This window comes from Hyla sarda, chromosome 4 (genome assembly GCF_029499605.1).
Source record: "Hyla sarda isolate aHylSar1 chromosome 4, aHylSar1.hap1, whole genome shotgun sequence".
Taxonomy (NCBI): Eukaryota; Metazoa; Chordata; class Amphibia; order Anura; family Hylidae; genus Hyla; species Hyla sarda.
In genome coordinates, this window is record NC_079192.1 from 144,647,285 (window position 1) to 144,660,698 (window position 13,414).

Here is a 13,414-nt window from a genome sequence, read left to right on the forward strand (position 1 = left end):
TACGCATGTAACCTCTATCTGAGGTAAAAGAAGGATTCTGTGCAGGCCCAAAGGTCTCAGGATGGATCCGAAGGGAAATCCTGTTGGTGAACTGGATGTGGTGAGTAAAAATGACCTTAAGGTAGGCGCTCAGGAGTCCGGAGAATTTCACAGCCAAGTCATGGAAGGGAGTTAAATTCAGGCTTTATTTGTTTATAGCATCAATAACGCGTTTCGGGGTCAGCATACCCCTTCTTCAGAATGACAAATCTGTCAATCTGAAGAAGGGGCATGATGACCCCGAAATGCGTTATTGATGCTATGAACAAATAAAGCCTGAATTTAACTCACTTCCATGACTTGGCTGTGAAATTCTCCGGACTCCTGAGCGCCTACCCTAAGGTCATTTTTCCTCACCACATCCAATACAATGGATGCAGGCAGAGTCAGATAGACCCCCAATGACTCATAATGGGAGCATAGGTTCTTCTGGAGAGTCCATAATTTGGTCAAAAAGTCAACAGAATCTATGATGGAGGTTTCTGGCAGAAATGCTGATGCAGATGTGAACACAGCCTTAGTCTTCATGCATTAGACTAACATCGCACACCCTGAATGCCATTTGTAATTCAGGCAAAAATCTAAAAAAGCACTCAATATTCTCCTGTGAGAAACTCACCCGATCAGTAGTAACAGGGTGTCTCCAAGCACCTTATTCGAGAGAAGGGCTACAACAAATACACATGAATACTGAACAGAAATAAGATATTGGCATAAAAAAGGGACATGATCAAAAGACTCAATATAATAAAAACCAGCACATAAATGATTGAAGACATATAAGAGCTTTAATGGAACGAGCAGAAAGGCAGACCAGATGAATATAAACAACCCTGCTTTAGGCCAAACACATGGGGACCTGCCCTGTTCTGAGCAATATATACTCTAGCATCACTAAATCTAATTAGAGGCCATTTTCAATTGTGGAAAAGAATGTTACGCTATGGCATTTTCCACTGTAATCTTCCAGCATTCAGAACTCTACAGAATAAAATGACTCCTCTTCAGAGTGCAAAGACATCTTACACGGCAAATAAATATTTGGTCATAAAACTATATATAAACATAATACATGAGAAATTCCTTTAACAAAAATCAGTTCTTTGGCCACGGTGTTGGACCCTTTAATAAATACAGTGCTTTGCTTCTGCAGAGATATATTCTACAGAACATGAGCTTTACTGTGTAGAAAATCCCATGAGTAGGGTTCATCAATGGCCCAGTCCTTCTAAAGGCTTAAATAAAGTTTAGAGATGTATTTACTACTAGAGTGCTCTGATCCAGCTATGTGAAGACATATAAAGTGGCCTAGCAGAACATAATGTAGTGCAATAGTGTCTCCTACATGCTCAAAACTCTACCCTAATATGGAACAGAGGAGGTGTAACTACAGGGCATTGCCGTCTTTGACGCCAGTGACGTACTAGGAAACCATTCCGGTAGCACAAGCTTCGGATGTAGCACATTCCTAATATAATGAAATAAATAATATGCACAGAACATCAGCATGGAATATAGAAACACCAAAAACACAGCAAAAATCATTAAACCCATCAGCTGCAAATCCTACTGTGATGAACTTTAAACACTCAAATATGACATTAAAAAAAATCCATAAAAGGACTATACATGATAATGAGATCCTATTTATTCTTTAAGGCTTTTTAAACATTTTATTTCATTAAAAACTGTTATTTTATCAGCTATCGTCATGTGCTTAAGCTGCCGCTTCCTTCTTTCCAGGTAAGTCGTTGTGGCTCCCCCTACCAAAGATCACATTGAACTGTAAACATAGTGGATAATAAAGAGATGAGGATTTTATTTGTAGTGCCTAATACGGATGTTGGAACATCAGAAGAACACAAAACACAGCAGCACAGTAATATGCATAGTAAACCACGGTGCTAAGAAACATCTACATTACACGGTAAGCTGAGATTTCTCTAATACTTTGATAGACTTTATTAATTTTTATACCCCTAACATAAATAAGGATGTCGTTTGGCTATTTTATGTGTATACAGTGATGTACACATCGATATTCATCATATCGACTATCACTATTTAGCCTAACACAATAAGCTATACCTTCCTCCTCAGATATGGAAACATTTCCTGCCTCACATCCGTGCTTCTAATATGAGGAAGGCAACCAATACTATTTCTAGGAAATCTTACATCCGGTTGAAGACCAAGGCAAGTCCCCAAAACTGCGGGTGGTAAAGACAATTTGAGTTAATGGATACCATACGCCACCTGTCTGGCAGTCTCTTATACATGATGTACAATTCACAGGAGACATGTGACTTTTAGTATCTAAGGATGCAATGGTGAATTCCAGAATGCTTCCAGTGTTACTTAGAGGTCTAAGAGATGTAAGATCAGTGACGATTTATTTACACACGAGAGATGAATCCTAGGCTGAGACTGCCAGGGATCTGAATGGTTTCCAAAGCAAGGGATGATGGGTTGAATGGGAAGGTGACTGGAAAGATGTGCTTGGCATCCATTAGCAGCTGAGGGGAATCCTTCCGGTCCCTTAGACGCATCTGTAAATAAAAGACAAAGTATTATACATTTTCTAGAAGAAACAAAAAGGACATTACTGTAAGTCTTTTTTTATTGATATATATTTAGGTATAAGGCTCTTGGGCTTTGCTGTTTTTACTTAGCATGTTACACCTATTACAATCACTTTCTTCTTATTTAATAACACTTAGGCCGGGTTCAAACCATGGAATCTCCAGGCGGAATTTCCGTCAGAGATCCTGAGGGTTATTGCTGGGACAGGGGTTTATTTGGGTTCGGCGTTGTCCTGTTTAGGGGCTTACAGTTTATTGTGGACTATTTATAATCAATAGGACATACCAGTACAATATTATACATTTTCGGGTCATGTGGAGAAGCATTGTACTTATTTATAAAGCATTGTGGGTGGGTGCTCACTAGAGGGTTTGCTTTGTTGCCCCCTCTAGTGGAAGGATTGCCCTATTACATTTTGGGCCTTTTTAACTGGTTTTTATTGTTTGTCCTTATTTTGTATTTTTTTGGTTCATTTTCACCATGGAATCTCCCGGCGGAGAGTCATAGGTTGGGGATTGTTTCCCTAACAGGTTTCTCTCTCTATATGGTACCAGCACCCCCTGAGTTTAATAAATGTGAATAAGCCCCTCCCCTAAAAAAAATTACCCTCTTTTCCCATTGTACAAATAAAAAAACTATTAAATATTTAAACATATTAGGTATAGCCACGGGCGGAAATCTCCAAACTATTTAAGTAAAATGTTGCAGTGAACAACGTAAATGTGAAAAAATACCAAAGTACAAAATTGCAGATTTTCTGGTGAAATCATATCCCAAAATCACGGCAAAAAAGTGACCAAAACATCACATATATGCAAAAGTTGTACCACTAAAAACTACAGATCACAAAAAGTTATGGGGATCAGCAGAGGGTCAACAATACAATACAGTAAAACAACACTTATCACAGAAACTTTCAAAATTGACTGTGCTGAGGTAATTTTTCCTAGCTGTGTATTGCACAGAGAAATTTATAATTTGTTCTGTGCCATATCATAAATATGACATATGTCAGCACCTTCACAGCTAAAAATTATTGACTGTAAAACACGACTACCACAGACAACAATGATAAATTCCCCCCCATGGCTTTCTTCTTCTGTGCATCCACCGCTTCAACAAGTTCTGATATCCTATCTCTATTTAAAGGGGTTATCCATGATATATACCAACTGGCTCCAGAAAGTTAAACAGATGTGTAAATTACTTTGATTAAAAAATCTTAATCCTTTCATTACTTATGAGCTGCTGAAGTTGAGTGGTTCTTTTCTGTCTAAGTGCTCTCTGATGACACCTGTCTCGGGAACTGTCCAGAGTAGAAGCAAATCCGATAGCAAACCTCTTCTACTCTGTGCAGTTCCCGAGACAAGCAGAGATGTCAGCAGAGAGCACTGTTGACAGACAGAAAAGAACGACTCAACTTCAGCAGCTGATAATTATTGGAAGGATTAAACATTTTTTAATAGAAGCAATTTACAAATCTGTTTAACTTTCTGGAGCCAGTTGATATATATAAATAAAAAAAATAATTAAGTTTTTTCCTGGAATACCCCTTTAAAAAATGTCTTTATGTAAAAAAACAAATGATGCAGGTTGAGCTTTAGAAACTCTTGGCAGCTGTTATCATAAGGGGAAGCTGTGGCCAGCCATATATTTCTATACATTTAGTATTTATTACATGGTGTTATTAGACTAGAACCCATGCACAAAACCTCTGGGCATAGTACTCTGCATGGAGTTAAGGTATGTTCACATCGGAATGTCTGCAGGAATATTCCGCACAGACATTCCGCTGCAGCAGAGTCCCATTGATTTTAATGGGATTCTGCTGCACTGTGCACATGGCAGATGTTTCTGCCGTGGAAATCCCAATTCCAGCATCCACAGAAAGAACAGACTTGTCTATTCTTTCGGCAGATTCCCCTCGGACATGCACTGCTGTCTATGAGATGGGCGCATTTTTTGATCGGTCCTAGGGCCCGCCGGATTATTCAAATGTGCGAACAACTGTCGGTGTTTTCCAGGCAGACATTTGGCCGTGTGTCCCTGGCCTCACTTTCTCATTTGATCCTCAGATCAGGTATGCAGAAATGTAACAATGGATGGACACTATAAGCCGAAGGGTTTGTGTCTGTCTCATTTGGGGTCTAATGTTGAATGTAAGTCCCTATTTTACAGTAAATATGAGAGAAGAAAAGGTGCACTTTACCTGTATGTTGCGTATAAATGATACTAGTACCCTCTCTTCAAATTCATTTACAGGAGTATAAAGATTCAACACCTTCACAATCTGTAAAGACAACATCTTATGTTATATATTTCATGGTACACATATAGTAAAGGCAAGATATACCTTAAGAGAATAAGAACTGCAAGCATAGCCAGCCACCAAGGGGTGCACAACATAGCATGATACAATGTCACCATACTATACCACAATCCCTCCTAGGCTGCATTCACATCTCGGTTTTTACATACGGGTGCCGGATCCGGCTGGGGGAGGGGAAAACCGTGCACTCCCGTACCCCAGGCGGATCAGCACATAAATCCATTTACTTTAATGAGCCGACCGGAGTCAAACGGTAACTCCGGTCGGCTCAGTTTTAACCCGTATCCAGTTTCCCAACTGGACCTAAAACCGTAGTATACTACGGTTTTAGAAAGGGAGGAGAAAAAGGGAACAAAAGACCAGCGCACCCTGTGCCGTTACCTCGTGGGGACAAGAGAAAAAATGGGGGTGGGAAGTTGCTCACTTTATTGCGTCGCGCTGCGAGCGCGACACCGTTGTGGGCTTGGTATCGAAATAGTGCGATCCGCGGCAGCCTGTATCCTTCCGTTTCTCGAGATGGCCGAGGCGGTTTTGTCAAGATGCGCGTTCTGTGCCCATGGCAGAGGTCACAGAATAGAAAATCAGATACTCATCTGGCGCTCGCAGGATCCGTCCAGGTGGTCAATAAGGTAAAAGACTACAGGTGTGGTAAAGAGTTCAGTCTTTATTTCTTCATAAAGGACAGACAACGCGTTTCGAGGGATCGCCCCTCTTCCTCAGGTCATGGGTCCCATGACCTGAGGAAGAGGGGCGATCCCTCGAAACGCGTTGTCTGTCCTTTATGAAGAAATAAAGACTGAACTCTTTACCACACCTGTAGTCTTTTACCTTATTGACCACCTGGACGGATCCTGCGAGCGCCAGATGAGTATCTGATTTTCTATTCTGTGACCTCTGCCATGGGCACAGAACGCGCATACTACGGTTTTAGGTCCGGTCACAAAACTGGATACGGGTCAAAACTGAGCCGACCGGAGTCACCGTTTGACTCCGGTCGGCTCATTAAAGGGGTATTCCGGGCAAAAACCTTTTTATATATATCAACTGGCTCCAGAAAGTTAAACAGATTTGTAAATTACTTCTATTAAAAAATCTTAATCCTTCCAATAGTTATTAGCTTCTGAAGTTTTCTGTCTAACTGCTCTATGATGATGTCACGTCCCGGGAGCTGTACATGATGGGAAAATTTCCCCATAGGAACTGCACAGCTCCCGGGACGTGAGTCATCATTGAGCAGTTAGACAGAAAACAACAACTCAACTTCAGAAGCTAATAACTATTGGAAGGATTAAGATTTTTTAATAGAAGTAATTTACAAATCTGTTTAACTTTCTGGAGCCAGTTGATATATAAAAAAAAAGTTTTCGCCTGGAATACCCCTTTAAGATTTACGGGCTGATCCGGCTGGGGTACGGGAGCGCACGGTTTTCCCTTCCCCCAGTCGGATCCGGCACCCATATGTAAAACATGAGAGGTGAATGCAGCCTTACTAATGGAAGGTCAATTGGTAATTCTCCTCTACCCAAAGCTTGTCCACTACTTAGATTTGGACATAATCATATACCAGTGGTCTCAAAACTATGGACCTCCAGCTGTTGCAAAACTACAACTCCCAGCATGCCCGGACAGCCGCTGGCTGTCCGGGCATGCTGAGAGTTGTAGTTTTGCAACAGCTGGAGGTCCCCAGTTTTTAGACCACTGCCTTATACCATCACATGTCTCTATGTTTTCTCAAGTTTACAGTTTGAGACCATATTATATGTACAAGGATGCCTAATAACAAATAAATTAAATAAATAGATAAATAATAAAATATAGATAAACTAAATAAATACCTAAGTAAATAATGATGTCCATAGACCTATAAGCTAAGCTGTTGTAATATGTAAAAGTAGTCATCTGGTTACCTGGGCAGTGGTCAGGGCATTGCACATAGAGCAGATAGCCTCTGCATCCTCATCGGTTTTCTTCTTCACTTGCAGCAACTGAGCAGCTTGAATTAAAGGCTCAAGGGTCTCCTTAGCCCCACTGTTCATTAGATTCTTGTCACGCAGCCATTCTTCTAGCTGGCTCACATTGTACCTGCAGAAAATCAAAATGTCTGTATTACTGTGATAAGATAAAGACAACGTGAAACAGCTGTACCAAATTAAAAAGAAATGATTATTAGTTAATTACCGTAGGCAAGATTACAATGAAACACTCCTATACATAGCATCTCCCAAATAGCATACCGGCATATGCAATTTGATCAGATAACAGCACTGTCTTTTATAGTGTAACCTGTCCATTGTCTACGTAGTCTGGTCTTCTTATCTTCCTTCCCTATGGTTCTTGGCAGGGCGTGATGACATGGGCGTATTACACTCATAAGCAAAACTTAGAAGGAGTATATTTTGTAAGAAAAACAAAAATCCTCATGACAAAGCAAAGTGTAATTGTTTCATTGTCTTTTAAAGGGGTACTCCGGTGGAAAACTATTTTATTTTAAATCAACTGATGCCAGAAAGTCAAACAGATTTTTAAATTACTTCTATTTAAATGTTTTTAATCCTTCCAGTACTTATTACCTGCTGAATACTACAGAGTACATTCTTTTCTTTTTGGAACACAGAGCTCTCTGCTGACATCATGACCACAGTGCTCTCTGCTGATATCTCTGTCCATTTTAAGAACTGTCCAGAATAGAAGAAAATCCTCATCGAAAACATATGCTACTCTGGACAGTTCCTAAAATGGACAGAGATGTCAGCAGAGAGCTCTGTGTTCCAAAAAGAAAAAAATTTCCTCTGAAGTATTCTTCAGCTAATAAGTACTAGAAGAATTAAGATTTTTTAATGGAAGTAATTTACAAATCTGTTTAATTTTCTACCACCAGTTGATTTAAAAAATAAATAAAATAAAAAAAAAGTTTTCCACCGGAGTACCCCTTTAAGAATCAACTTGATATTAAACTCAGGAAAGATGGTAGAAATTCATTGATTTCTTTAACAACTGGACTTAATATAAGCAATATATTCTGCTGAACCACATAGAACACTTGTCCCAATGTAACAGTCCTAATCTACAAACACACTGATGGCACATATTATTTGTATTAAATTATTGTCACCATAACTTATCTTTCTTTAAATTTAAAGGGGTACTTTGTTGGAAACATCTTATCCCCTATCCAAAGGATAGGGGGATAAGATGTTAGATGGCGGCCGTCCCACCGCTGGGGACCCCCGCGATCTCTGGCCCGGCAGCTCTGGCGTCTGGAACACGGAAGCTTCCTGTCTATGGGAGGGGGCGTGATGGATAGTACATAGTCGTTCCACCTCCTCCCATAGAAGTGAATGGAGGGGGCGTGGCTGCTTGCATAGCCAGTCATCAGGCATGGAGCGGAGTTCGCTCCATTCACCGAATGATGGGTGCCGGCCCTGTGATTGCAGGGGTCCCCAGCGGCGGGATGCCCGCGATCTAACATCTTATCCCCCCTATCCTTTGGATAGGGGATAAGATGTTTTTAACGGAGTACCCTTTAAATTTAAAGAAAGATAAGTTATGGGGACAATAATTTTATACAAATCACGATAATTGAATACAATACGCGATCTAACATCTTATCCCCCTCCAAGATGACCACTGCCTTTCTAAAGAAGCTTAGGGTAAAGGTGATGGACTGGCCAAGAATTTCACCACATCTCAACCCTATTGAGCATCTGTGGGGCATCTGTGGGGCATTCTCAAGCGGAAGCGCAAGGTCTCTAATCTCCACTAGATGTGTTGTGTTGACATCATGGAGGAGAGAAAGAGGAAACAGATTCTCTCTCTTCAGCCACTCCTCCCTTTCCCCAAGATGTTAAAAAGACAGTGCCAATTTAAGCCAATTATTTGTGAAGAAGATTTAAAAATTTAGGAACAAAAAACTAATCCAACTAACAGTGCTCTAGCAAAGCTATCCAAGTACTTCTAAAACCTAGGCCACATTCAGTGATTATTGGAAATAGTGACAGAACAGTAAACCAAAAGTGACAAATAGAAACTAAACCTAGAGAAACACACCAGACATTCTCACTGTGTGACCCCCACCAATCAGTAAATGAGACCCCCTCAGCCCTTTATAACTTCTCTTAGAAGAGATGATGACAGCTCACACACTAATATACAATCTATGCAGTGAAACCCTGATCTATGGCCTGCCTTTATTACCACTAAGAGGGGCCAACAGGAGCCAAATAGACAACACTGTTGTTTTATTCCAAGGCTTTGTTAAAGAAAAAACAAAATTAACATTTTTGCAGATAGACCATCTTTTCAGCTTTCTGGGAACAGATCATATGTGACAGTCATCCTTACCTGATCTGCATCCCTTTGCTCCATGAACACATGTCCTTCCTGAGCAGCAGATTATTCAGGGTGACCGCGCCAATTATGTAGAACATCTGCCTCACCACCTGCTTTATAAGCTCTGGATCCGTACCATGCTGACACATTATGGAATGGAACGTGTTCAGCTGCCTCACTATGGAGTCCAACGTGTATGTTCCTTCATCAGCTATACTGGACGTCCTCTTTCGTAAACCTGTAGGTTTCACCCCTGAGACCCCCTGAATGGTCTCGTGCTCCAACATTCCAGAAACTGAAATACACAAAAAAAAATTCACTGAACAAATATTCAACAAGAATGGCCAGTTATGATACATATCAAAATTACATAGGATTACATTGTTGAGCTTTTCATTTGATTCAGTAGCATAAAAATTGCAATCTACATTAAGGGTGCGTTCACATGTCCGCAGATTTGATGCGCAGGATTTGAATGTAAACTAAATGACTGAACACAGCTTCTAATCAGCAGTTATGTGTGAAAGTACCCTAAAGGGGTATTTGGCTTTATACATCTTACCTCCGCAATCCCGGTGCAGCCCCCGGCATTCTGTGCCGGGCGCTGCCACCGAGACGGGGGACGTGAAGTCACGACCATGTCCCTAGTGATGTCCCGCCACGCCCCCTACTTTCATGTCTATGGGAAATTCTTCAGACCTTTTTATGTATTTAGTCTAGCTATTTCCCAAACTGCGGGCACAGTTTTGGGACATTATAAATAACTCTGATCCACTTGTTTCTTTTACAGTAATCCTAGTTTGAAAACTGAGGGCATACAAGAGTAATGAGAGTAACTTATAGGTGGACATTTATCAATGTTTGCTTATGTATTCCTTTTTTTTTGTTTTTTTTTTTCTTACAATTTTTTTGCTTAGGTGCGACTTATTTATCAACTGCTTTCAGCCTGTTGATAAATTTCTTTCACATAAGCAATTTTTCTTTTTTTGCTTTGGTAGTGGCTTTTTCTGCTCCATGTCTGAGCTGGAGTAAATTTAGTAGGTTTTTTCATGCGATGCGACTTTTTTGCAACTTTCGCACTTGATAAATCTCTGACCACTGCAAGTCCAAAATCACTTTTTACTTTGGTAAGCAAGATTTTTTTTTTGCTTAGGACACTGCACAAACAAAAAGTCACAGAAAAAAAGAGAGTAGTCGCAAGTGCGACTTTTTTCCGACCATTTTAAGCAAAAAAAACCTACTATATGCTTTGATAACTGTCCCCCATAGTGTCTCAGCAGTGCACTGCCTACATTAGTTTCATGCGCCATGTGGTTTGGGAAGTATAAAACTGATAGGAGGTTCCTTTTGAAGTGGTTTCCTACCTAAAACAGATTTTTCTTAATAAATGATTGGGCAGGCCAACTAATCAAGAAACCCAAGAAAACCTGACGTTCTACCCACCAATGGGGAGTAAAGTGTATAAATGTGAAGGCAACAAGTACAGCATGCAGGTGGATCATAGAACGGTCATGGGTGGGAAAAACATACGTAGCTCACAGCACAGCCCAATATAGTGAGCATGGACTAGTTTTAGCTAATTTTTCAATGGAGTAATAAAACAGCCTGCCAGCCTCTTTACATGAGAGACCTATCAGTCAAGTTAAGGTGGGAAGCTGTGAAGAGCTGCTTCCTTAATTCTTAACTCTCTGAAGCACTACAATGTTTAAGAAAAATGATTGTTTTAAGAGCACCCTAAGCTAATGGCAAACCTATGGCACATGTGCCACAGGTGGCACGCCGAGCCCCCTCTGTGGGCAAGCGGCCATAGTTTGCCAGGCGGGGCAAACCGGGACATCCCTGTGTCCCGAAAGATCTTTTCGGGACACAAGGATGTCCTGGCTTCCTTTCTGCGGCCCCGCGTTAACTTTAAAAGGTAGCACACGCAGGGACGCCACTTACGTCCCGTGCGTGCGCCCATAGGAACGAAGGAGTGGAGTATCGAGGAGGAGGACGCGCACTGGCGGCCTGGTAAGTTACCAACTACACTTCAGCTTCGGTGCTCAGCCTATAGCCCATAGCAGTTGGTCGTGACCCCTGACCGGAGCAGTGCTCCGTCCTGTGAGGCAGTACACAGTCATACAGCCTCCAGCCATACACTGTATATGGCTGAAGGCTGTATGTCTGTGGGGGAACTATACTGAACCTAATGTGGGGGAACATACTGACAACGTAATGTGGGGGAACATACTGGCAACCTAATGTGGGGGGAACATACTGGCAACCTAATGTGGGGGGAACATACTGGCAACCTAATGTGGGTGGAACATACTGGCAACCTAATGTGGGCGGAACATACTGGCAACCTAATGTGGGGGGAACATACTGGCAACCTAATGTGGGGGGAACATACTGCCAACCTAATGTGGGGGGAACATACTGCCAACCTAATGTGGGGGAACATACTGCCAACCTAATGTGGGGGAACATACTGCCAACCTAATGTGGGGGAACATACTGCCAACCTAATGTGGGGGAACATACTGCCAACCTAATGTGGGGGAAAATACTGCCAACCTAATGTGGGGGAACATACTGCCAACCTAATGTGGGGGAACATACTGCCAACCTAATGTGGGGGAACATACTGCCTACCTAATGTGGGGGAACATACTGCCTACCTAAGTTGTTTTTTCTAAACTTAAACCTCAGTATTCTGATTTAATTGCTGTGCTGGCACTTTGATGGAAAAAAGGTTGGCGTGCATTACGGTTTGTGCACTCGGGCTCAAAAAGGTTTGCCATCACTGCCCTAAGCTGTTTAAGACTGCTCATGGTTCAGGCAGCATGAGTCAGGTTCCTTTTAATTGGGCACTGCAGATTCAAAAACTTTTTATATGTTGTACATCTTGGCAAAACATTAACCTTTCGAAAATACTTTATAAGAAAAATGTATTTCCTTTTTATAGAAATCATGGCTTATAAAAAAACACTCCCTACTATCCCAAAAATAATTCTGACTGGCTGCAGCATTATCTTTGTCCAAGCTGAAGCCCAGGCATGGAAAAAGTCCAGTAAGTAAGGAGGGACTAACACTCCTCTGTGCTCACTACTGCCCTGTCAGACAGCAGCATGCAAAAAAAGGAGGTGGGGGCTACAGAGCATCCTGCAGTGATTGGATAAAGAGAACCCAGCACTCAGGGAGGAAGATGACAGAATGACAAAAAGTGAGCAACAGACAAAAGGAATTTGTAAAAAAAATATATAGGTGTTAGACACATAAAAATGTAAAATGATCAGAATTAGGTACTGAGTAAGTCTGAATTCACATTATGGCTGCCGGATCCAGCTAGGGGAGGGGAAAACCGAGCGCTCCTGTACACCAGTTGGATCAGCTCCAAAATCCATTCATTTTAATGAGCCGACTGGAGTCAAACAGTGACTATGGTTGACTCATTTTTGCCCCGTATCCAGTTTTCTGTCTGGACCTAAAACCGCGGCATACCACGGTTTAGGTCCGGTCAGGAAACCGGATATGGGGCAAAAATGTGCCGACAGGAGTCATTGTTTGAATCCGGGGTCATTGAAATTAATTAGACACGGGCCAGGATCCTGTACAAAACGTAGTGTGAACTCTGCCTAACATATAACTTTTTTGTGAGATATGACAGGTACGCTTTAATCTAAGCTGTCTTTTTTATTTTATTTTTTTTGCAGAGGAAAAGCCTCTTTAATAACAATGAACATTTCATAAGTAATATATAGGATTTTCTGACATAGTTTGGTCTTTAGGACTGTAGTTTGAAAATAACAGATAATGGTGTATATCTGCACAAGAATGACAATGTGGCCTGTATTTCCTCAGAATAAGGAAATATGTGACTCTACCAGTTTTATATTTGCCACTAGCCTAAAATGCATACACAGACAGAAACAATGATCAAACACACAATATCAGATATCTTTTTCTTTAACTTCTTAAGGACCAAGCCCATTTTTACCATAAGGACCTGTCACTTTAAGCATTAATAACTCTGGGATGCTTTTACTTTTCATTCTGATTCCGAGAATGTTTTTTTGGAACATATTCTACTTTATGTTAGTGGTAAATTTCCGTCGATATTTGCATAATTTCAATCCCAAAATTTCATGAAAA

The 13,414-nt window shown here is 41.1% G+C and overlaps 1 protein-coding gene across 2 annotated transcripts in view; it reads right to left on the bottom strand.

Moving 5' to 3' along the window:
• Positions 1-360: 360 nt before the first annotated feature.
• Positions 361-13,414, bottom strand: part of MYO5A (myosin VA) — a 198,946-nt gene continuing 185,892 nt past the window's right edge. For both annotated transcript variants that reach the window (XM_056572329.1, XM_056572328.1), the window contains 4 exons: positions 9,293-9,575; positions 6,859-7,033; positions 4,832-4,912; positions 361-2,588 (listed from right to left, as the gene is read on the bottom strand). In XM_056572329.1, the coding sequence (XP_056428304.1) occupies positions 2,436-2,588; positions 4,832-4,912; positions 6,859-7,033; positions 9,293-9,575 (692 nt within the window). In that variant the 3' untranslated portion in view covers positions 361-2,435. The remainder of the gene's footprint in view (positions 2,589-4,831; positions 4,913-6,858; positions 7,034-9,292; positions 9,576-13,414) is intronic.